This window comes from Clavelina lepadiformis, chromosome 4 (genome assembly GCF_947623445.1).
Source record: "Clavelina lepadiformis chromosome 4, kaClaLepa1.1, whole genome shotgun sequence".
In the NCBI taxonomy this organism is placed as follows: Eukaryota; Metazoa; Chordata; class Ascidiacea; order Aplousobranchia; family Clavelinidae; genus Clavelina; species Clavelina lepadiformis.
Window position 1 is genome coordinate 23,417,013 of NC_135243.1, and position 23,678 is coordinate 23,440,690.

At 35.2% G+C, this 23,678-nt stretch overlaps 3 protein-coding genes across 3 annotated transcripts; all 3 read right to left on the reverse strand.

The window, feature by feature from the left end:
• Window positions 1-123: 123 nt before the first annotated feature.
• Window positions 124-5,386, reverse strand: LOC143452049 (nose resistant to fluoxetine protein 6-like). The gene is made up of 14 exons (XM_076952871.1): window positions 5,119-5,386; window positions 4,787-4,899; window positions 4,508-4,650; window positions 4,133-4,335; window positions 3,839-3,990; window positions 3,424-3,582; window positions 3,037-3,226; window positions 2,753-2,921; window positions 2,543-2,622; window positions 1,904-2,029; window positions 1,668-1,818; window positions 1,235-1,424; window positions 1,000-1,158; window positions 124-817 (listed from the first exon to the last, which is right to left on the reverse strand). The coding sequence occupies exons 1-14, from the start codon at window positions 5,325-5,327 to the stop codon at window positions 660-662; spliced, it is 2,202 nt and encodes a 733-aa protein (XP_076808986.1). The 5' UTR covers window positions 5,328-5,386; the 3' UTR covers window positions 124-659.
• Window positions 5,387-7,807: 2,421 nt separating this feature from the next.
• LOC143453135 (AH receptor-interacting protein-like) lies at window positions 7,808-11,672 on the reverse strand. Its single transcript, XM_076954298.1, has 7 exons — window positions 11,487-11,672; window positions 11,069-11,264; window positions 10,541-10,662; window positions 10,043-10,116; window positions 9,772-9,874; window positions 9,272-9,418; window positions 7,808-8,995 (listed from the first exon to the last, which is right to left on the reverse strand). The coding sequence occupies exons 1-7, from the start codon at window positions 11,622-11,624 to the stop codon at window positions 8,786-8,788; spliced, it is 990 nt and encodes a 329-aa protein (XP_076810413.1). The 5' UTR covers window positions 11,625-11,672; the 3' UTR covers window positions 7,808-8,785.
• Window positions 11,673-14,399: 2,727 nt separating this feature from the next.
• Window positions 14,400-21,265, reverse strand: LOC143452878 (centrosomal protein of 95 kDa-like). The gene is made up of 14 exons (XM_076954016.1): window positions 21,151-21,265; window positions 20,874-21,002; window positions 20,462-20,680; window positions 19,924-19,993; window positions 19,283-19,811; window positions 18,783-18,934; window positions 18,328-18,483; window positions 17,806-17,855; window positions 17,394-17,551; window positions 16,862-17,084; window positions 16,316-16,542; window positions 15,860-16,087; window positions 15,167-15,385; window positions 14,400-14,798 (listed from the first exon to the last, which is right to left on the reverse strand). Exons 1-14 carry the CDS (start codon window positions 21,170-21,172, stop codon window positions 14,610-14,612), a joined length of 2,571 nt encoding a protein of 856 aa, XP_076810131.1. The 5' UTR covers window positions 21,173-21,265; the 3' UTR covers window positions 14,400-14,609.
• Between the last annotated feature and the right edge of the window lie 2,413 nt (window positions 21,266-23,678).

The window sequence follows — 23,678 nt, forward strand, 5'->3', positions numbered from 1 at the left end:
GGGAAGTTTTACTTGTGAGCCATATGTGGATTGTGCACATACGATTTCGAATGCTTTATTGCGTTTTTAACTGTAGCAATAAAAACAATCTATTACAAACACACTAACGTACGTAATTACGAGTATTGTACGAGAATGATTGTAATTTGCGTAACAGACACGATACGAATTTTCAAGTCGAGGTACGAAAAATGTGAAGTCAATTCAATGAGTTAGTGAGAATTTTCTAGTCAACTTTAGTTGCCATTTTTTGAATATTAAAAGTGCTCGTAACAACGTTTCATGAAAAGCATATTTACAACGTATATACCTGTAGATATATAGTGTGGAAGTCCTAAATAAATAGTTAATATACCTAAACTTGTATTAAGTTAAAAATCGTCATGATTTACTGTAATTAAAACGTATCCAGAAACTGCCGTCGTTTAAAATTTAGTAAGTGAGCCAATTCATTTGCTAAAACGACTGAACAAAATCGATGGAGATTTCCGAGATCGAGACAATTGATTTTCAATTAAAAGTTTGAAGAATGCGAAAATTTTCTTGTTAAATGTTTAATGATTTTAAATGTTGCTTTAAAATTTGACTGATTTTACTCAAATGGTTTAGATTTAGAGGGTCATTTTGAAGCGTTAATTTGTTAAAACAGTATTTTCACTTCACTGTTGCTTCAACAATTTCTTCTGATCAGACTTTTCATCTCGGTCGGAGGGATAACCTCGTTTGGAAGGCAGAAGGACTTTGGCCAGTTCCATGGTCGGCCATTCAATGGTTAAACAGACAAAAAATGACAAAATGAGACTGACGAGCAAAGTGCCTAAAACGGACGTTTGCATCAAGTAAAATAAAACAGATTAACATTGCATTAAAAAATAAAATAAGTAAATTAACATTGACTTAACTTACAACAGCAACATATGAGCTTCGCAAAGGTACCAAATTAATTGTAAACAAAACAGAATGTTACAAAGTATCATTGTTTTAAACGTTTTGCAATACCTATGTAAATGAAGATAAAGTCAATGGTCTGGCAATGGATCATGTTATTCCGGCTCAAAAAGAACCACATCAATACCAACAAGTGAATGAGGTAGAAGGAGAAAGTTAATCGGCTGAGGGGGTTGAAAATTTTCCAATTCAGAAACTTTGTAACAGGACCTTAATCAAAACGTGAAGGTTATTTCGTCACATATAACTTATTATAGAATCCTTTGCTTTCCATTCATATCCTTACCTCCATATCCAGATGTACAAGCTATTATCACCCAGCTAAGGCAAAGTCCGTACACAGGTCTTTCAAAAGTATTGTAAATTGTTGCCAATCCAGTGTCTAAATCAGTATCTGTGCTGGTTTGTGGATATAAACCGAAAATGATCGCGAAGCAGCTGCCGGCCGATGCCAACCATCCCAAAACGACCAACCACTAGAGATGAAAAATATTTGCTGTTTGACTTGTTTTCAATTGACCGTGTGTATCGTTTGCAACGTAAGTTTACGCAAAACTTCTTTTTTGTTGAAGTGCGTGTCATTCGACATAAACAGGAAGTATTTGAGAGGATAAAATTCTTCTTTTTAAGCTGCTTACTGGTAGTTTCAATTGCGATAGTTTCTGGTGTAATTTTACTTAAACAAATGACGTATTTTGAAAAACAAAAACGGCACTAACTTTTGGAATTGTCAATTTGCCCTTAGTAGCGAATAGCACATAACCAGTTAACATTCCAATCATGTACACGTGTAATCTGGCCCATGGTAGGTAGTATATATCATATCTGAACTTCATGTCGTAGGTTAGAATTTCAGACGATGAGTCCAACCTGAAATAATAACAAAGAACTTCGTTGTTGTGATAGAAATGTTTTACTTAAAAGATCTGGTACTTATTTCATTGATGCAACTTACAGGCCAATGGTTTGAGTCCTAATTAATGCAAATGGTTGAATAGGACCAAGGGCAGACAATATTCCGCAAACAGCCATACTTGCAATAGTAAAGAAGACCATCAAAGATATTCCGACTCGAGGCCACCTTGAATTCAACAAGTTTATTATAAGCCTATCAACGCCTGTAATTTGCCACTTTAAAACGCAAGATGTTTTGAAACATATGAATTTCGAGGAATAATCATCGGAAATGATTGCACATACTATCAATATAACTAAAACAGTAGGCATAGAATTTGAAATAAATTCAGCAAATACGAGACTATATCTATATGGTTATCTTTAGCGTGAAGGGCGTGGCAAGAGATGAAAATAAGACTATAACAACAATTCAATGCCTGGTAAATCAGCGACGTATAAAGCATAACGTGAATAATGCAAAGTTATGTACGAATCACAGCTATGGCTACTTAAAGGCTTGGTTTTGTCAATGCAAAACACTGCACTTATACAAACTGGTATGTTGGATTTGCTTTACAAAGAAAAATTGCAATTTTCAGCTTTTTTCCTGAAAATAGGATTTGTGCATTGCATGGAGCAATTCATTTTATCAAAAGTAAAATATACTGATTAAGCTAAGTAATTGGTGTCTACATACCGGTAGGTGGCAAGAAGAATGAACGGAGTCAGAAGATAAAACTGCATGTCCACCGCCAAGTACCAGCACCAGGCCATACACTGCAAATAGCTTAAATAATTAGATCAAAATTGGTGATAAATATTTATTTTAGAAGTAGCTTTATTCCGTATTTCTGCGAAGTATTTTTATATTTCTGTATTTGTGTGAAAATTAAAACACAAAAGCTACCAAGTTAAGAGGAGGAAAAAAATTGTTGATGTAAAGAAGATTAGTCCACCAAACGTCTTGGCAGCCATCATGTGGTATCAATGGAAAATTACTCCACTGTGGCCCGCTTCCCAACCACTTAAGTATTCCCATAGAGAAAAGCATCACGTAAGCGTAGACTGGTGTTATCCTGAATGAATTGCATGGCAGGGAAATTTGAACATGATTACACGAATTTTTCGATTTCATCATTTAATCATAGGAAGTAGCAGCTTTGTATTAAACAGAATGCAGGAAACATTTACCTGATAAATCGATGTATGTAAGTCAATAAGATGTTCATGCGACCATTGGTTTTAGTGAGTTGCTTCATACCGAGATAAGAAACTAACAAACCTCCCAAGAAGAAGAAAGTGTCGACGGAGTAGTAGAAATTGATTATCGGCATAAAAGCAAATTTTGATTTTAAGTATCTTGAGGACGACACATGGTTACCTAAAACAACGCGTTCCACAACTTTCAAAAAACATTATGAAATACACTTAAATAAATACTTGATTGGTTTCTGTAACTTTGGTTTTAAATACAACGGAAATATTTTCTACTCATTTTGCTGAGCCATACGGTTAAAAGCAAAGAAGTTTTCCATTTCTTCGTTATCTGTCAAATGCTTTGCAATCAACGAGACTTACCTGTTCCCTTCTGACCATCAATATGAACGTGTCCGAGTGCAACCCATGCTGTACTTAGAAATCGGATTCCATTAAGAATACCCAAAGAGCCACCAGAATAATTCGTTGTTAGCAGTTTTTCACCATTTGAAATCATGGAGAAGCATAAAACCATTTTTGCTGGAATGATTTGAATGAAAAACAAGAAGCATTTTCCACATATTTGCCACAAATCACAAATTAAGTTTTACATTACAGAAATCTCAACCGGATTAAGGTCACAGTTTAATTACTTGTAGTGAAAACCACCATTATCAAAGTTAATTGTAATAAATTTTTAACCAACATTATCTTAAAGATATAAAATTGCGTCAAATACAGTTACTGTGATTAATCTCATACTCATTTCGATTTTAATTACACTATCGTTGCTTACTGAGCAAACGTGGACTTTTCGTTGATTGCGACTTTTTATCGTAGTTGTCTGTGCGTTCAGAAACCTTCTTGTCCTTTGCGTTATTGTGTCTTGTGATGAAATCCACAAATGTTGCAATCAAGTTTAAGACTATTACCATGCAAGTGACCGCACTGGAAGGTAAAAATGTTAAACAAAAATGTCAACACTTTTATTTGTTTCAAATTTTAACGTTGGTATACTACTACGTGTTAGATTAAAATTTAACTACAGATTTAACTAGACCTTAATCTAACTACAATACAAACAACTTACATTGCCAAGGTGTCGGCTGTTGTCCATTCTAGTTGTTCAGTCGTTAAAGGACACTGTACGTTAAGCAATGTGGTATTTCCAGTTTTGATATTACTTTTAAAACTCAATATTTCATGAAAGATTTTTGTGATAGAATTTTCGGAGCACCCTGAAGGAACACAAGTTCCAACTGAAGGAGGTCTTGATAATTGATCCATGTTGGGCTAAAATAAAAGCATTGCTTAAATAATTGTTTCTAAAATATCCTTTGTCGTTTTCATCTACTGCTTTGTATTTCGTAGTTACTTTAATGTAGTTATTATTATTAACGTAGTTCGTAGTTATTTTAACATGCTTAATTCATCATCCCAATTTGTTTTGAAATATAGATCAAACCTCGTGTTTATGATCCATGAAAGCCTGGCACCATTTTCCATTGAAGTCAGGGCCTTTAGCTTCAATACATTCATAATAATTACCCATCCATTGAACATTTCCATCCAATATTCCACTTTGCTTTCGTCCCCAGGTGTCAGCCACTGGAAGTAATTATAACAATTTATTGCTAGCAAAAACGAAATTTTAAAAATAAATCTTTTTAGTTATTATTAGAAACATTGTTTATGAATAGATAAGGTTTTGTTGTAAATTTAGTTCACTACGTTCTATTCATACTTCTCAAAGCATAAGGTTGAGATTGAAGATCGTTTATAAAGGTAAGCCATTGCTTGCGACAGGTTTTCATGTCTGGTTCTTCTTCCATATTTTCATCCAAATGTTCAACAGCTCTGTAACACAGATGTAGTTCATACAATTTAAACTAATTTAAAGGATTGCATCGATAGACGTATTGCAATCCGTTCTATAAAAATATTTTCTACAAACACAGAGAGTTTTAGCAAAACGTTAAAAGAAACTTTATCTTGCAACCTACCATTATTACAACAAGTCATTCAACGTTCGTCTACATGCAAATCTAATTACGTCTGTTCGCAAACTTTACTCACTGGACAACCGTTCCGAGAATGTCATCAAAATATCCATCACTGAACAGTTGCATGAAGGGAGAGAAAGCAACGAATTCCTCGTTTGGTTCAAATTCTGTCGATTGTTTTTCTACAGTTTTCTGGGAAGAATCATCAACTACTTCAAGGCAGTTGTATCCATAACAAAAGCACAAAAGTAACAACAAAAATGTTACACAGATAAACCTCATTTCGAATTTTTTCAGAGAACACCAACAATCTCCTTTAAAAGTTAAATTGTAATTAGGCTGCCTAACACAGTATCTGACAAGTTTATGACCAAACAATATTAAAATCTTTTTTCAAAGTCGATAATAAACGCTAAAGTAGCAATAAAGTTGTTCTACATAACAACCTCATTTCGAAAGCACCAACAAGCTTGCCATATACCACATCCAAAGATGTGGTATATGGCACATGTTTGTATTAATGGTTCATAAATACCACATGTTTGTATTACTGGTACTGTTATTACTTTGCTATTATGTATGTTGCCTTGTATTCTGCAAGTATGTACATTCATAAACGGAAAATAAAACATCCAGTCTTTGTGCAATGCCTTCCGTATAATTAGTTTCTTTGTCACTCAAGTCACAAACATACGGTACTAACCGTGACATGAGCTGCACTAGATGCCAATTAAAATCTGTTATTGCCTGGAATCATTAGCCACTGCACTGTTTCCGTTAAAAAGTGTTGCAACGTTTTATTCCGTTAACTGGCAGTGCGTCAGTTAAGCACTTTTCGTTTATTAGTTTAGATCTGTCGCTATATATTTGGGAAAATTTAAATTAATTCTATTGAGTCAGCAACTTAAAGTTCATTTAGCATTGGTCCATTTCTGCAGAAAAACCATCAATAAAATAAAAAGAAAACATAGATTGCGACAAAAATTGTTGTGCATGGGGGTGATTAATTGTAATAATTGCACAGATTAATATAAAAAATTTAAATTCACACGTGGACCCGTAGCAGAAATAAACCTTGAATAAAAACAGGGTACGTAGCTGAATTCTAAGTTTTACGAACTTACCTGCGAACCTGGTTCATAGATATTTGTTGCCTCAGATGTTTAGTTGTTTACGTTTAGTGGTCGCTGTTGTTGTTATTATTAATTAATTATTACTTCATTTCTTTCGGCCACGTTTTAAGCCATTTTGCCTTTATCTTTTTCCCCATGCATTAGCACATGCTATTGACAATTTAACGTGGGTTTTCGGCCCCACTGCGCCAGTGACGTAGAAAATAGATGTTTGATTGATTCCACGCTCTGCTGCACACGGCGCAAGCTTACCCTTTCAAGGCCAACCAACAAGTCATTCCAGAAATTGAGCCAGTTGTTATTAGCATGCGCTAATGAACGCTAATGTCAATTTGATTTCAACAGTTTTCTGGGAAGAATCATCAACTACTTCGAAGCAGTTGTATCCATGACAGAAGCACAAAAGTAGGCTAATAACAAGGTCGTTTAACAGAAAAACCTCATTTTTGCAATCTTCAGTGATTAATTAACAGCAGTCTGCATTAGAAAGTCAATTTTTAGGCTGCCACTATTTCACCAGAAAAATTCGTACGTTCGAAGCTTTTTCCACAGTTTCTTGTTAACCAAATGTAAATTTTATAATACAGCAACCTAAACTTAATCTAAATCTATCGTCTAATGTAACTCTAACTCCAATAACACCTTAAATAAAATCAACTTTTTCCAAACGATTCACCACAACTATCCGCCTATCTTTAACGAAAGACTTCGTGGCCTGCTTACAGTGAAACAGTCACTCTCAAATTTTTATCACGTTATTTCTGACAAGCTCATAACAAACTGTTACATAATGATATGATAATTGAAACGGAGTAGGCCTTATACACAACTGACAGGTGAAAAATTGAGCGTTGTCGTCACGATTCGCGATACATCTTGCTTGCCATGTTGACAGTTTGGGTCATGGGTTTGAATGCGACGAATTGAAAAATGCTGTAGATTTATATAATTTGTGTTTTACTGATGACAATAAAAGTGTACCCCTATTTGTTCAAAACTCTTTGCTTATTCTGCTTTTAATCGATTAGCTTAAAGTTCGTTTGCCTTGTATATTTCTACATGCTGTGGGATGAAGCATACAGAGAAGAAGAATGTCTCACCATGCGCATAATTATAGGAAATTATAATATCTGCGTCGTGCTCGCAGTTTGTCATTATTACCAGCAGGTTGGTTGCACAAACACAGTCTGATGCTCTGAGATCTGACACGTCATGCGACACAACAACAACAAATATTACCAGCATGTAGTGTCCTGATGTATTTCCTGCTTTATTTAATGGTGAGCACGTTTTTCCATTCTATGTCTGGCAGTTGAAATCATTTCTTTCAGTTTGACTGCAAAAATATCTGCTCACTGTTGAATCGTACATGATAGTACGTCATAATTGTCAATGCGTCATTAGAGCGTTTTCAGCGTAAAATCTATAGCATAGCATTTTTTGTAGGTAGCCTGCAATCTGCATGGTAGGAATCGTAACGATCTACGACTTTTTGTTTGACCAATTTGCTCATAATCGAGATGTAATAGGCCCACTGCTCATAGTAGGCTGATAACTGTTAACGCTGTAATAATAACAGTAGCGCTGATAACTTGCTACTCATCAATAAAAGATGACGTAATACAGTGGTTACGAAGTATAAAGTTGTATTGCAACATTTACCATGGACGACAGTAAAACAAAGTTTCACGGCTCAGTTAAAAGATTTCTTCATATTGTTACTTCCTGTATTCAAAATGTTAGTTAAGTTCTTTCACAGTTTGCGTAAAATAGTTTTAGTCAAGAAAAAAGCTTTAATGTGGGCAAACAGCGACATCTAACGGCATGTTGTTATGAGGGAAAGGTGATAAATGCATCGATTACAGAATTGACATCGAAAATATGGAAACATGAACGTGCATCCCATAACACAGGTTCCCGCTTTAACCAACTCACAATCATATGTCATTTGGTTGACTATAGTTTTAAAAGAAGATGCACATAGTTGTATTCTTAGCATGGAGGTAAGGCCTGGATTCGGTACATAGAGCGCCACCATGCGGCAGCAGAAATAAACGAAAAGCTACTTTGTGATCATAAAACCTGGCACAGATCCAGAGCATCATAAAATAGTACAACCCATGGAACATTTTATACAAAAGAAACTTCATAAAATATAATACGTACGAGCTATGACATAAGCATATACTATGCAAGAAATATTTACAAAAGTCCTTAAATCAGTGGCTCTCAATCCATTTTGTTGCCGCTTTTATGCAAGCTCACTATTAATACGACTAAACTGGCATTTAGTTCCATGAAATGTTTGTAAGATGATAAGATAATGAAGGCAAGCACGGGGAATAACACAATGTATGAGCAGTTAAGAAATAACTATCAGTTTATATTTATATATTTTATATTTCAAAAGAAAATGTTATAAAATAAGGTTTTCGTTGACCCTTGGTTGAGGACAACTGGTTTCGAAATTAACCGAACCAGTTGTGAACCAACAGAGTATCATGTGGTAAGCTGGTGTCTAATGGTGCGGAACATCAAAAAACTGGTTGAGGAAATGGCGACAAACACAAAATACTGCTGATATGTTTGAAATACTTCGTTGATTGATCAATCTGTCTCAAACATTCCCTTCAAGTGTTTAGAAAGTTGACAATCTCGTTGTTTTTGTCGAACGCTCAGCGCTTTCAATTCTCTATTCACTTGGCCCCTTATGCTGGGGTCAAGTTTAAGAGCAAGGTCAAAGTCAGCTCTGCATTCTGTCTCATCAAGGATATGAGAGTGCGCCTTGCCACGTTTGAACAATGCCTTGACGTTGTTCTGGAATTGAGGAAAATTACTCTAATATATTTCTTGAAAATTCATTCATATGACGCGGCAGATTGGAGAGAAAAATTTTAACTGGGATGTAATTTTTAAAGAAATTTGAAGGCGATTCTAAGTTGGCTGGTGTATTGGATGCAAAATAGTTAAAAATAAATTGCTTATTACAACTAAACGAAAACACCAGACAAAATTATGTGATAGAATTCTATGCATGAGAATTAATCACAGTATAATGCCTACATGATAGAAATCAGTTCTAATTTAGCTCACATTTCCATCGATTTTCTCCAAGACCTCGCTGCAGTTCGTGATACAAACTGTATATTCACCCTGGTTCAGTTTGCACTGGGCGTAGTTTAGAAGCAGAGGGATCTGTTGCTTGTCAAGATCTATCCAAGAATCAGTGCCAGGTCGTTCCTGAGTTGCGAAAAGTGTTAAGCAAGAGAAAAACCGTGAAAATTGATTAAATACATTTGTTTGAAATATAGATCGTGCAATAACTTTTTATGTTATATTCATACGTTACAATGCACCACCTTAAATCCCAGTCATATTCGTTATACCAATATACAATGCAATGTTGGGAAATATATAAATTGTATCAACAAATTAACTATTTTCAACATTAAGAGTGTTTATCTATTACTCTTACCATTAGGCAAGTTTGCAAAAATAGCATCATGAAAGTCGAAACCGATAAACTATCAGGCTTTACCAGAAATTGATCGAGAACGTATCAGCTACTCATACATGCACATACCACTCACTACCTTTATTTGGAGGTGCTTCAGGCAGCCAATTGCATTTGCGTATTTCTTTTCCGCTTCATCGATCTTCCCATTTCGAAACAACCTGTTTCCATCTTCGTGATATCTATGTGGAAAGCCAGATGAAAATTATAAAATTTATGAGAATACTAATACATATATATACAAAGCATTTTGTTTTTGCATTTATGTAAGTGTTTTCAGTACAAACAACTAGACGAATCCAATCATAAAAACAAAATTATAAAAACCAATAATGAAAACAAAAGCTTACTTAGGAATGCTCGCCAACATTTCGTTTGCATCCATTTGCCATAACTCTTTCTCGTATGTGTTGATCCCCTCAACCTAATATTGTATTACGCATTTTATAAAATTTGCCTATTACCGAGCCACACTTCTAGAAACCACGAGTGCATTATTGCTTTTCAATTATTTAGTTATTTCATTTCAGTATTAACGAAGTTGTTTTTGGTTTACAACCTACATTAATTTCATTTTCCATGTCCTATATTGAGATCATGTTGCCACCAAATTATTGGCGGCTTTCTCTCTTACCAATGACATGAGCAACAAGGGCAAGTATGAGAACACAAGAAGGTCAAACAAACTTTTCTTTATGCCAGTGCCATGGAAGTAAAAAACGACGTTAATATCGTATACAACTTTTTTTAGGCATGAATGATGTCACACTTCTAAAATTGAGACAACAGCCTACTGCCGTTAATGGCAGTCTTAAATTGACAGACCATAAAAGTAATACAATCATTACCTTTAACAGTTCAAACTCAAACACTAGAGGCACCATATTCTGCTGAAGTTGATTTAAATCGTCATAACCGAGACCATCGTGGGCAGCGTGTAAACCACACGAATGACCCGATTGCTTCTTCCCTGCATACAACACAGGGTGAGAGATGATTAACATACATACTATGTATATGAGCCAGACATATTGCCTGACAGTGCAAAGAGGTAACAATGAATGGAAGGTAGGTAATTACATTTAAATACAGCGTAAACTCTTGTGATAATATTAAGTCTTTACAGTGAAAAACAATAGCTAAAACAATAGCTAAAACACTCGACGAAAATGCTTGCAGGATAAGTTTTTAAAAATGGTTAGCCAATGAAAGAACTAAATAATCAGTTATACACATGTATTTGCAATGGGGATGCACCATTGTAGAATTTGTATTAAGAGATCTGATATAAAGATCTGTTTAATTTGGTGCAGAAACAGCAACTTTGGCACAAAAATTGGGAAATTTTAACATAAACCCATAAATATCACATTTACCAAAGTGAAGATCGCGAAGACTTTTTGATATGGTTGGATAATCCATAACACATTGGAGTGGGCACACGAATTGCGCAATTTCGCCGTGCATCATTGTTGCCACACATTCCTCCCAACATTCCAATTTAAAACTTCGACCAATAAGGAGCTCAAAGGGTTTTCCCCACTTCCGAGAATCATCAATAACAACTTGCTCCTGTGTTATAAAAAGTCTAGTCAGCTTGCGACCAGATATCTTAAAAGTAATTGACATATACATTAAAAGTTATTTACACACATTAGCCTATACCAGCCCAAGGGGAAAGCTTTCGACAAAAAATCCAGTGTGTGAAAATGAAAATTTTGGCACTCACTTTGATGAATCTAATGCGTGCAGATGCCACACTTTCTTATACAGCCATTTAAGAAATATACCAACCTTATTGTTTTCCTTGATTGTTCTGAAGTGAAAAGTAGCTTTAGATCCTGTCTCAAATGATGGTTTCTTTCCATTTCCATGTTTTAAAATGTTTTTTTGAACTTTAAACTTGCCTACTTTTTCAGTCATTATTACCATTTTGACGGATTAATCACTTAAAAAAATTTTCACGAAATTTTAAAACACAAATTGCTTAATTGATTATGGTATGAACTACAGAAACACCGTCTTTGCTTTTCAGCCTTTGCCAAATCATGAAATGGTAAGTTATCATCAAATTCTGGGGCTGCAGTAAAATTGCTGGACTGGCTAATATTATATTAGAAACCAACCTGTATGAAGAGCTTGTATTTCAGCACAGGGGGATTTATTCCAAAAAAAATTTGGGTCTAGAATATATTTTACGCCATGAGAGTATTTAGACTCTAAATAATTTTTGCCATAACTAATTCTTATTTTAATAAATGGAGCCGATAGGAAAGACATTGGCTTCTTCCTGCTTATCTGTGCGCCTGTGAAGTGACAAGTTACAACTGTCAACAGATGAAACTAGGCATATAAGAATTACCCAGGCTACCGAAAGTAATGTTTTCATTAGGGCGATTATTTTTTGACCTATAAAACGAAAGTTTTTGACCTAAAAATTGAAAATTTTGACATTAAAAAACTTTTTTTTGACAAATTTTAACGTATGAATAACTCAAGTAGTTAAATTACGCATTATTGTACAAAAGTTAAATTTATTGTAGTAAAGAAGGGCAAAAATCTGAACACAGACCTAGCCTATTCTGAAAAGGGAAATGAGCTAATTACAAATCATTGCCAAAAAAACTGCAACTAAGTCCCAACAAAAACTGTGCAATACATTTGTCTAAACTAAAGATACAAGAAGTATCTAAAGCAAAACCAAAGCAAGAGCTGATTCACAATAAGTAGACAATGCGCCATTTACAACAGTATAAAGTAGGCTAGGCTACAAGGTGTACAATGTAAAATAACAAGTTCACTGACAGCGCAACCTCTATGACACGACGACAATGCAGTTTGTAAACAATTTTGACTTTGTAAACAATTTTGACAATTTTTGACCTAACGCTGTAAATTTGACAATTTTTTGACTTTTTTTGATAAGTCAAAAAATAATCGCCCTATTCATCATTGCTACTTCGCCAGAAAGTTACTTCATCACTTTTTATCTTTAACTTAATAGCGCACATTTAATTGCAGCGCACAAATTGAAATCGTGTAAAATTGTTTAACACAAAATAACAGTAACATTTGTGCTATAAAGCGTTTATTGGTGAATAGTGTCGCAAAGACTCGAGTCAAGTCATTGACTCGAGTCACGTTTTTAAATGACTTGACTTGATTCGATTCTCGAGTTTTTAAATAACTTGATCAAACCATTAAATCTAAGTTTTGAATTTATTGACCAACTGAATTACAGACATTTGATTTCGTTGCCTACGATCGGTTAAGTTAAAGGTAGGCTACAGCTAATGACATGACTTGATCTATTTAATAGTTTGACTTAAATATATCGACTTGACTTAAGTCAACTTCCCAAATTACTTGACTTGAGTCTTAAAAAAATGACTTGGTTACAGCAATGTTGATAACTTTTAAAATACTTTATTGGAAACAGAATTTGCATTAAATCAGGTTTTCAAAAAAAAATTCTCCAAGTAATTCCAGAGTTTATTTATCGACGTAACTATTAACTTGTTATCGCTTGCTACAAACAATTTTTCAGCGGAATTTGTTAAGTTGAAAACTCCCTTAGCTTTGCGCAAAGCACTTACTTTTGGTGTCAGACTGTCAGTCACAATTGGCGATTGGTCACTTTTGCTGGTTTTACAGAAGGGTCGCACTTTTTGGCAGAATTTCAAAAGATCAACGCTTCTTTTATGGCATAAGTCTTTAATGATTTAAATGTACTTAAATACATTATGTTACCTCTGTATTACATACAAAAAGAAAGACATTATTTGTGTTACATAACCTTTCTCCATCTTTATTGATCGAGATTAGTGATGTTTATTTATTCTTTTTTACATATATTTTTATATCTTTATTCATGTTAAATAAGCATACCATATTTTTGTGATTGAATAATGTATTTTACTAGGAAACAAACATTGTTCAAGCATTTGTAAATTTATATAATCGTCCAATCATACTTTACTGTAGACAATAGCCTACTTTCATCAAGAAGTCTACATTCGACTTAATTTTCTCATAAAAATCACAGCAGGAGAAGTCAGTGTTAATTTTGCAGGTGATAAGGGCTTTCACATTCAAATGGTTTTTGCAGAAGGAAATACAAACAAGTAACGGTACCGTACGAAATAAGTTCTTTCAATAACCTAACTGCAAAAAGATTACCTCCTCCTTCTAACCTACTATTACTGAACTAGCGAATGCGTTAACAATCAACTCACTACTGGACCAATTACCAGCTAGAATGACGTAACAATTACTTTCCCATTTAACAAAACGAAACAATAACACGCATCGAGCATTACTCTTCAGAAAATTGGCTAAACAACCTAATCACAGCATGTTAATATTCGTGTAATGTAGGGGAATGCTGGCTGACTAAAGCGGGACTTTGGGTTGACTGACCGGGACGCCGGATCAGAGCCTTAAAAAACGGGCCTGTCCCGGCTAAAACGGGACATATGGTAAGCCTAACATTAAAAAAATGTCATTTTCGAAGGATGTCTTCACTGGTTGCTGTAGTGGTTATTGGGCTGTTATTCCCTTCCTGCAGTTTTACGAAAACTTCAGAGTTCAATTCTCACTGAATATATGAGCGAGGTTATAGAGCCACGTTAGAAGCCTATTCTTCCTCTGTCACAACACAATCGGTAAAAAGCATTTTCAACGATGGTACGACTTACACGACTTCAATTCTTATCTGATGATTTTATTTCAAAAAACTAAAAATGTTTGAAATGCTTATGATGAACTTTTAAAATTTAGCAACAGTGAAATCAAGGAATCAAGACACTTTTAGCAAAGATTGACAAAAATCGATTCGATAAAGCGCATAAAAAATAAATTTTCTTTCTCAATTCTAATTCTGATGTTTCAAAAACATGAAAATCCATAGAAATCAGGTTAAATGTCATGCTTGAGTGAACCGTGGAACTTGGCGTGGTAGGTGGCGAGTTGAAGCTGACGCCGGATACGATCGGCTTCCATCTCCCGGAAGTAGATGTCCTCATCATCGCGGACGATTCTCTCCTGAAGATCGCGGACCTCGCGCTCCATCTTCTCGCGAAGTCCGCTCTTCATCTGACGTAACAACTACACGACAAGTGAGTTAGTACGCATGAGGAAATGACAAGTGTGTTTGTTTGTATGATTCGTTGAATTTACATGAAGTTAGATTCTAACGAGTTATACAGCTTGGGAATTTTAGTTTTATCTTGTTATGCTCCTATTGTTATTCTTGTGCTGTTTGCCTCATTATACTACAACAATGCCTTAAGAATAACATAGCGATGCCTATCATTACAGTCTACAGGGTAGTACTATGACATGCAAAGTTTAACGAAGGTAAGTAGTAAATAAGCAAGAGATCAGCCCAGCATCAAGCTGTCGTATGTACGTTATGTACGAGGTGAAAAATTAAGTTTCTAAAAACGAAATTTCTACAAAGTCACTCCTATTACCTTAGTTTGCGATTTATCCCGAATTCGAAGATCAGTCTTTTCTTTTTCAAGAGTCTCCGCCAAAATTGCGAATTGATCTTTGTAATAATTCTCCATGGACTCAATCTCGTCTCTCTGGCGCCTCTGTTGTTCATTCCGCTTGTCACGTGCGTAGCAGCGCAAATCATTCAAGCGTGAACGCTGTATGCTTAAGCCTTCCTCGAAGAGATTCTTGAAAAGCTGCAGAGAGATACAGCAAAATGTGGTTGAGGAGTTGTTGACTGAGGTCACTGAAACCATCCCGGTAACTGTTCGTCATAAACCGCTTTGTTACAACTCGGGAAAAACTATTCCGCAAATTGTCATAATTAATAACAATAATATTAAGAAATTAAGATAATTCGGTAATTAAGGTAGGAGGAAATCATTTGCAAAAGCACCATAAATTTATCCGTTAAAAGACACATTGCGGCTGGATTAGTCAACAAGAATTTCAAGCAAGTTCAACGTATAAGAGCAAATAAATGAAATAGATTTCTCAGTTCATTTTTAGAGTTGACCTATAAAGAAACTCGATAAGTTCGCAAGTTTAACTGCAAAGAATGGACGTAACGGCTTGAGTTTTCAGTTAAAATCCTCAAATAAATGCGATGCTTTTCTTAATAACAACGTTCGAACAATCGTCAACAATAAACATTATAACGTCATACTCACTTTTTCTTCTCGCGTTCGTCTTTTTAGCATCCGGGACCTCATCTGAAGTTGGTAATCTCTGTAATACCTTCTCACACGGGCGGACTGCTGTCTCCGGTCCTTCATGTTGCGTTGCGCCTCCCTCTTGTTGCTGGCTCGGTCCTTGGAGTCTCGGACCCGCTGGTTGTGTTCGTGCTCGCGACGCATTATCTCCGTCAGAAGCTCATGTTTGTGGTGGGCTTCTTGTAACTGTGACGTCACAATGGTATATCTGATTTCTACTCGGTTTTATGGCGATGTAGGATGTGGGAAAAAGGGTTTTAACTTTTAATGGCTTAATATGGGCGATATTACGTTAACAATAATTGTTATTGAAATAAGTTAATAATAATGTTAGTAAAATAAACAAACAAATGTCAATGTGCTGATGACATCTTCTCAAACTAAATCCAAGATAAAACCGGAACAAACTTCCACCTGTTTCTCATTGTTCCTCTTTTGCCTCATGTGGTTGCTTTCACTCCGAGTCAGTCTCTCGATCTGTTGGAACTGCTTCCTCCAAGCATTATTCAACGCAGTTGAGGACAACTCGAGTCCTGGGAACTCAGCGATGAGAGCAGGGAGCAAGTCGTGTTCCCCGATTACCATGTTGCCCTGGATTTTCTTCTTTATTGGTCTCATGCGGCTGTTTGGAGTTTTTTGGACTAAAAATTTGTATTGTTCAACAATAGTTATCTGATGTCGCTGTTGATACTGATGGTGGTTCGTGGACACTTTATTTCTATTTTTAAGTTGAAGTGAACTGTTTGATCGTTTTTTGAAATCAAATTTTTAAGGGTTAATTTTTGTCTCACAGAACAACTTGAAACAAGCAAAGTTTGAACAACTTCTAAAACTGAACAATTTGTTCCACAAGTTCATACTTTCACTCGAGTATTCATAAATTTAACTCCAAAATGCATCAAGTCAACAATTTAATGCAGTTTTTGCAACGATTAAGCAGAAAAAAACATCTCAACTTACCGTTGGTGGTTTGCCAACTCTTCCACTTCGCTGCGGCGGCGAGATCTTTTTTCATGCTTGACTGCTTCCCAAGTTGACTCCTTTGAGCTCTCTTCTGCTGTTGGATGATGGCACCTCTTAAAAATCTTTCGGTGGAGTCAGCGCGATCGACAAGAGGTTTTATTTTTCTCCTTTCTACTTCTTCCACCTCGTCAAGATGATCTCGGTAACTGCTGGACAGAACCTGCAGATAGACATCAAATGATCTCAAATGACATCAGAAAATATGCGACGGTATTTGCTCAATAAAAAAGTAAGGTTTTGTTTCCAGTGCTAATACTTCATATGCAACAGGTTTAACCAGCTGTTGTTTGCGAAAAATTTAACTTATCCCAAATGTGGAAAGTATAAGATAATTTTCTAAGGGATAACAACAGTAATTAAGATAGGTGAGCACTACACAGGAGTTAATTAGTGGCAATTATCAGAGAAAAAAGTTTTCTACGATAATTTATAGCCATGGAAAAAAACCTTTAACGTTCACAGAAAATACCTGGTTCTTAATATCTTGAAGTTCCTTTTCTTTCCTTAAAACGTCTTTAAAGTTCTTGAGTTCTTCAGCAGTCTGGGTTGAAACCGTGTCTTCAAATCGAACATTCTTCTGTTTTTGTTTCATTCTCAGGGATTCCCCATAACTTTCGCCAAGAGCATCTTCGGGGAAATATTTTGAAAATTAACTTTTTACAGCTGATCGTATGACTCGTAGTAAGGAAGTTTGTGAACCATGCCTGGGATATCGGACCAATAAATTACGATATCAGGGGTACCCAAAAAGCGTTTTGGCAACTGTTGAAAAGACTTACTTCAAATACATGAAATTGAGCTGCTGCGCTGACGCAGTTTACAACATATAATGGGCACAAATAATACATTAATCACATCATCATCAACTTTAACTTTCAAACCTGTCGAGGATCCCGTAGAATCTACATGTGCTTGCTCTGTTTCATTGACACTGTTAAAAGTATTATGATTAAGTTATTAATATCTTTAATGCATATTAATCAATAATTACTAATCAATACTAATAACTTGAATAACTACTAAGCAAGAATTACGATTATAATCGTCAAATATAATCTTTATTTTAAATTATGCTTCATGAATTTTTAAACTGTGGCTTGCATTGTACTAAAGCAGCCATGTCCAACTGGCAGATGCATAACATCACGTTTTCGTGGTCATGCAAGTGCATACTAATAACAACCGGACCTAAGTTAGACCACCGGGAAATTATTGTCGGGGAAACTCTGACCAATGGGAATGGACTAAAACTGACCAATTGTTTCCGGGAGCGATCAGCTTTGTCAAAATCTTTTACTCATGAATACAACACAAGCCAAGTCACGTTCATGGTTGGAGAAAAGAATTAGGGTCGTAAACAACACGGTTAAAATCTCTTGCCGGTTTATCACGAGTGCTTCTACCTTTCACCGGTATCATCAACAGTCGTGCTACCATCCTTGTGGGGAGTTACAAAATATTTCTTCCGGACCTTCTTTGATTCCTCCACCGTCTTCTGAAGATTTTCGAGAAGAGCTTCCCAATCTCGGTTTGGAGGTAGAATGCCTGAGTCCGATTCTCTGAGAAAAGACATCAAAAATTTATCCCCAGTTTATTAATTTGTAAGTCAAGTTCTTCAAAACAAGGCCGTCTGGACATTTTTAAAAGTGAAACTGTATCAAGGAATGGATTTTTTACTCATGCTTTAAAACGTTGACTTTCACATACATTTAGGTTGAACTTCATTTCCACACTTTAGAAACGTGTTTAAACTCAAACAAAATCAATATTAACCAAACTACAAAGGAACGATAAACCAAAATGCAACAACAATGGCACAATATGAAACTTGAAAGAATTGCAAACTCATTGAAGTCACCCATGTTGTCTTTCTGGGACATAGGAACCATTTGTGGTGTAAGTAGACCGCAATGCATTGTTCCGACTGTTTTGATCGCCCAATGTTGGACGAGGAATCCCATCTGCTACATCGAGACCTTCGGATATTTGGGAAGTTGGAGTTTGGTTGTCCTAAGATAAGAAATAAGTTGATGTTGATCCATAAAATATCTTCATAACTGGAGCATGGGCATGTTTGATGTCTATGTTTCATGTTGGTTTGCGATCGGTTTATAACCACATACATTGATAATTGATCACAACACTAATCCATGTTACATTTCAACATCGTCAGAATGAATTTACAGGTTTCCTGAAAATGTTTTATTTGTATTTCCAATCATCACGTGTTTTTTAAAGATTTTTTACACTCTATTCCGTAAGTTGTTTTCATTATGAGATAATTTAGATTACAACATGCACTCATCTATTCTGGATCAAATATTATCTATAAACACTTCTCTAATACGAATTACGAACCTCCTCAGAAAGTTGTTCTTTGTCTTCTAAAATGACCGACGTAGATTTAACTGACCCATCGTGTGACCTTTCACTTGTGACATCACTGACACTCATTCCTGATCCTTTAACTGAGGTATCAAGGATTACATCGGGTTCGGGCTTGTCGGGGATTTTGTAAGTTGAACCGAGACCCAACGACTTTGAGAGAGAGTTTGTAAGATCGTTGAGAATCCTTTGAGTGCTTCCTGCATCTGCAGGATGCTTTAACGACTCGATCAACATCGGACGAGGTTCGATGTCATCGTCCAAATTAATCAACGACTCGGTTCTATCACTGACCACAGCATTTCTGCTCAAGTCAGTTGAATTTAGAGTGTGTTCCGTGATCTCGTTTAAACTTGGACGTAACTCCTCCCACTCATCTTTGCTGGACGCGGGAGAGAAAGATCTTGGAAGAGGAACAAATTGTTCTCCTTCCTCCACTTCAGAAAACTTGTGAGGTGTGACATCATAGTTGATGAGGTCAGCAGTGCATACGGAAGTATCGCTGAAAGAACATTTAAAGACTAAAACTTGCCGAAAAAATTCAATTTTTTTCAACAAAAGATAGTTTTTTGCAAACTTTTTATAAATCATTTTATATAAATAATGTAAAATACCTTTCGAGGTTTTGTTGTTTGAGCAAATTACTTTGCACACTAAATTGATCAGAATCAACATCAGCTTCATCTAACAAAGTTTAGAAAACTGCATATGATATTCTTTAAACAGAAATCCAACACTGACAATGCAAGCTTATTTGCATTATACTCATACATAGGGTGCTATGTAGAAAAACAGAAGCAAATAAATCTCAATTTAAATTATGTTGCATTATCTGCTGTTGCCCGGTCATGAGTCCAATACAGCAGGACAATACCCTGTGTCACTGGTGGACAATTTTTGTTGCAGTAATTTTGAAATGAAATCTTTGTTATTAATCATGTAACTTCTTTATAAATCGCTTAACCAACGCTTAGTGGAAAAACAGTAAACTAGCTCAGCCGTATTGTTGTTACTGTGACATATTTGTTCTGGATTAAATCTGAGAGTTTTTAGAAAACCAGCAGTAAGTTCAGCAAAATGACCCCAACAAACAGAAACATGACTTGCTGTAATACACAGACATCAGCTGTCCACGTAAAAAACATAACATACCACCACTGTCTGCATTACTGCTGATCTGATCGAGCATAAACTCGAGCAATCCATCGAGAATTTCAAGCAAGTTGTACACGGTTGCTGGGTCGCCTTCAACGAAGCATGACGGCGAGATGTGAGAGAGATCAACGTGAAGGTAATCGTTTGACAACGTGTCAACGACACATGTGATGTTGTGCTCCTGTGACTCCGTCGTTGTACAATCAGTAAGTACACCTGGGTATATTTGTTGTTTAAACGAGGGAAAAAAATGGATCAAGACGCATTTTGATTTAAAACAAATCTAAGATCACAATAAAATTTTATGCATTTACTAATTGATCAAATTTAAAAAGTGAAAGTACTTTAAAGTAAACGTAACGTTTAGGAGAGCGTGATTAATAAAGAGATGTAAACAAAAACAACAAACCAGCAGGGAATTCCCCCATGATAGCGTGGTAAAGCACCAGGATGAAATCACTTGTGCATTGGGAAGCTTCATTGATATTGATTCCCAAATTGCACTTGAGGACGACTGCATTCGAAAGTCGAACAACATCTGAAGAGAAAATACTCCATAAATTTAATTCGACTCAAAAAGGTTTCAGAAGATTGTTGCTTCTACAATTATATATATGCACCATTATGACCCCAGTTATATTAACAAATTTGATAAATATGCAAAGATTATTCTGTCACAAACCAACCTTGATCGGAGATTAGATCCATGCTTGAGAGCAACTTTTTAGGAACGCGAAAGCTTTTTGTTACAATAAAGTTTTTTAGAAAAAATGCATTTAAAAATTTGCAGCTAAAAGATAAGAAAAAGTTTTAATATTTTGATATGATGAAAAAGTTGTGTTTTAACATTTGCTGCTTTTTTTCATCATCTGAGGAAATAAAGTCAGAAGCTTCCAATCAAATACGTTAAAAAAATGAATGAGTCGTATCGCTTTAAAATACAAGCCCGGTACGCAAGAATTACAAAATACCAGTTTTGATAACTACCAGTCTGTTACTAAGTTAAGGAATGTGAAAATTTCAACTTTTACAGCAATTGATAACGAACTCGAAAATTGCAACAGGTTGAGTAAATTGGCAACAATAAAATATTAACACAGAGTAAAATTTATTTCTATGTTATGTATCAAATTTAAATCACTTTTTGAATGCTTTATTTTCTGAAAATTTGTGATATTTTTTTTAAGTAGCAAGTAAAATTTTATCTGGGATTTGTAACAAAATTGCATTTTACTGGAAATTCTATGAAAATATTTTCTTTTGACCAACATTAGTGTTGATTCCTTGAAAATATGTTCCCAAATGTGGGCCATTTGAGTACAATCAAGTCTCGAAATTAATTTGGCATAGGTCTAATGCTGCTAGACCTAAAGAAACTGACTTAAAAAAATTACACAAGCACAACTTTTTTCGCTAAGTAAACAAAGTACCACAAAATTGTTTTTTCTGAATGATTTGTGCATATAACCGTTACAGTTCAAGTTTTTTGCGAGACGGATCTCTACCCACAAAAAGAAAACTTTTCAACCTGGGTCGGGATGACATAGGACGGTGATTTTAGTCATGACACTTTTTTTCTCCAGAAAACGATGACAAAAGTCTTACTTAAATCATTTGCTTCAAATGTCGGTCAGAGAAACGTTTGCAACTTGCACACTCAAAATTACACCCTTAATTAGTGCTACGGCCAACAGAAACCAGACTCTTGCCCAAGATGGTTTTTTTTTACGGTGGGTTTCTTTTCCCATCCACTGATGTACAGCATTGAAACAATTTTCATTCATCAGTTGCTTGAACACACCACCTGCTCGTCTGCTTAATTTTCGCATTTTTATGTTATGTTTTATGGATTTAACTAATTCTAGGTTTAGTGGCAATGCTAGGCTAGTTGTTACCAGCAAGTAATAACGTTATTTCTCTTGCGCAAGTTTTAAGCCTTTTCGGCTTTTTCACTTTTTCCTGTTCGCTGGTTAGGCCTAGTAAGTAGTAACAACTGGCTTGAGTTTACGGACTTATAGCGCTTTTGACGAAAAATATAATGATTGATTGAAATGTTCAAATATATAAAACCGATAAGAGGATTAAACTATAACCTACTTGGCCTATGCATAAGGTCGAGCTAACTAGTCTAGTCATAACTAATTGCAGAGCAATAAACAAAAGACAGTGCTAAAGCTCTCCAAGTTCTAAACGAAACCTCAGGCAACCGCAGTTACTTTAAATTTCCAGTTCAAAACAAAACTGTCTTATTTTATGTTTCCATTTAGTAATACTGAAAGGATACTTAAAAGTTTTAAGTTAAGTAAAATGTTGCTTGAGCAAATTTATAAGTATACACTAACATTTAAAAAAAATTTAAATGTTTTATTTAAAAAAGAAAATTCAAAATTTGTAAATTTTAGTACGTAATAGGGTAATGAAAATTAGAACTTTTTTTATATTTTCTAAAAGGAAACTTGTCAAACAGCTGTTTAAACCTATCAAATGGTACTTTATGCGTCAAAGTGAAACTTTATCTTAAACTTTTTACGTGAAAATAAAATTAGTGAGATAGTTTTACTTGGCTTAAAAAATAAACTATAACGTGATATGATATGATTGATTATCAGAACATTACGTCACCGAAAGTCCCACATAAACGCAAAGCATTGAAGCCATACACCAGTTTTGCCCTGTATAGTGTATACCCTTTTGGCAATCAATTACTTAAAAGTGATGTTGGTTGGAATGGAGTAGTTATGCGCGAAATATGGTTTTCAGATTTCTTTTCTCAATAGTTCTACGTCACAGTCATAAGTCACATATAGCATTATTGGTATAAATGACGTAGTTGAACAATCTGGCTCAGTTTCAGTACCAGGTTTCTCAGGCTCCGGTATATTTTCTCCGATCATTGTCAGCAAATTTGTACCAAATTTATCAACGAATTGTTATGACCAGCTTCCGATGTGCGTGAGAAATGCTTGTCGATTATTGCCGTAGTACGTATACATATTTGTACATTCTGTCAGTATATTCATTATTCTGTTTGAATAAGACATTCATTCATGCAGTTGTTCTGATTCCGCTAAGTCTATAGTTATCAAGAATTCTGTAAGCTGTAGCCTACATATCAATATAACCATCGACAGAAAAGTTTCTGAGTGGAATTAAAATCTATCAGTCATCTTATCATAAGACGCAACCTGATCGCAATTGAAAGTTGATGCTGACG

Bases quoted from the DNA above. Each gene is read 5' to 3' on its own strand.
- LOC143452878 (XM_076954016.1), bottom strand. From the start codon at position 21,172: ATGGATCTAATCTCCGATCAAG. The intron at 18,484-18,782 runs GTGACTTCAATG...GTCTTTTCTCAG, and splicing joins GTCCCAGAAAGACAACATGG to AGAATCGGACTCAGGCATTC. The intron at 14,799-15,166 runs GTAATAGGAGTG...CTTGTCGTGTAG, and splicing joins GGGATAAATCGCAAACTAAG to TTGTTACGTCAGATGAAGAG.
- LOC143452049 (XM_076952871.1), bottom strand. From the start codon at position 5,327: ATGAGGTTTATCTGTGTAACATTTTTGTTGTTACTTTTGTGCTTTTGT. The intron at 4,336-4,507 runs GTTTGATCTATA...CTTTTATTTTAG, and splicing joins TCATGGATCATAAACACGAG to CCCAACATGGATCAATTATC. The intron at 2,030-2,542 runs GTATGTAGACAC...GTTGAATTCAAG, and splicing joins ATTCTTCTTGCCACCTACCG to GTGGCCTCGAGTCGGAATAT.
- LOC143453135 (XM_076954298.1), bottom strand. From the start codon at position 11,624: ATGGTAATAATGACTGAAAAAGTAGGCAAGTTTAAAGTTCAAAAAAAC. The intron at 10,663-11,068 runs GTAAATGTGATA...TGTTGTATGCAG, and splicing joins TCTTCGCGATCTTCACTTTG to GGAAGAAGCAATCGGGTCAT. The intron at 9,875-10,042 runs GTAAGCTTTTGT...CTTTCCACATAG, and splicing joins ATGTTGGCGAGCATTCCTAA to ATATCACGAAGATGGAAACA.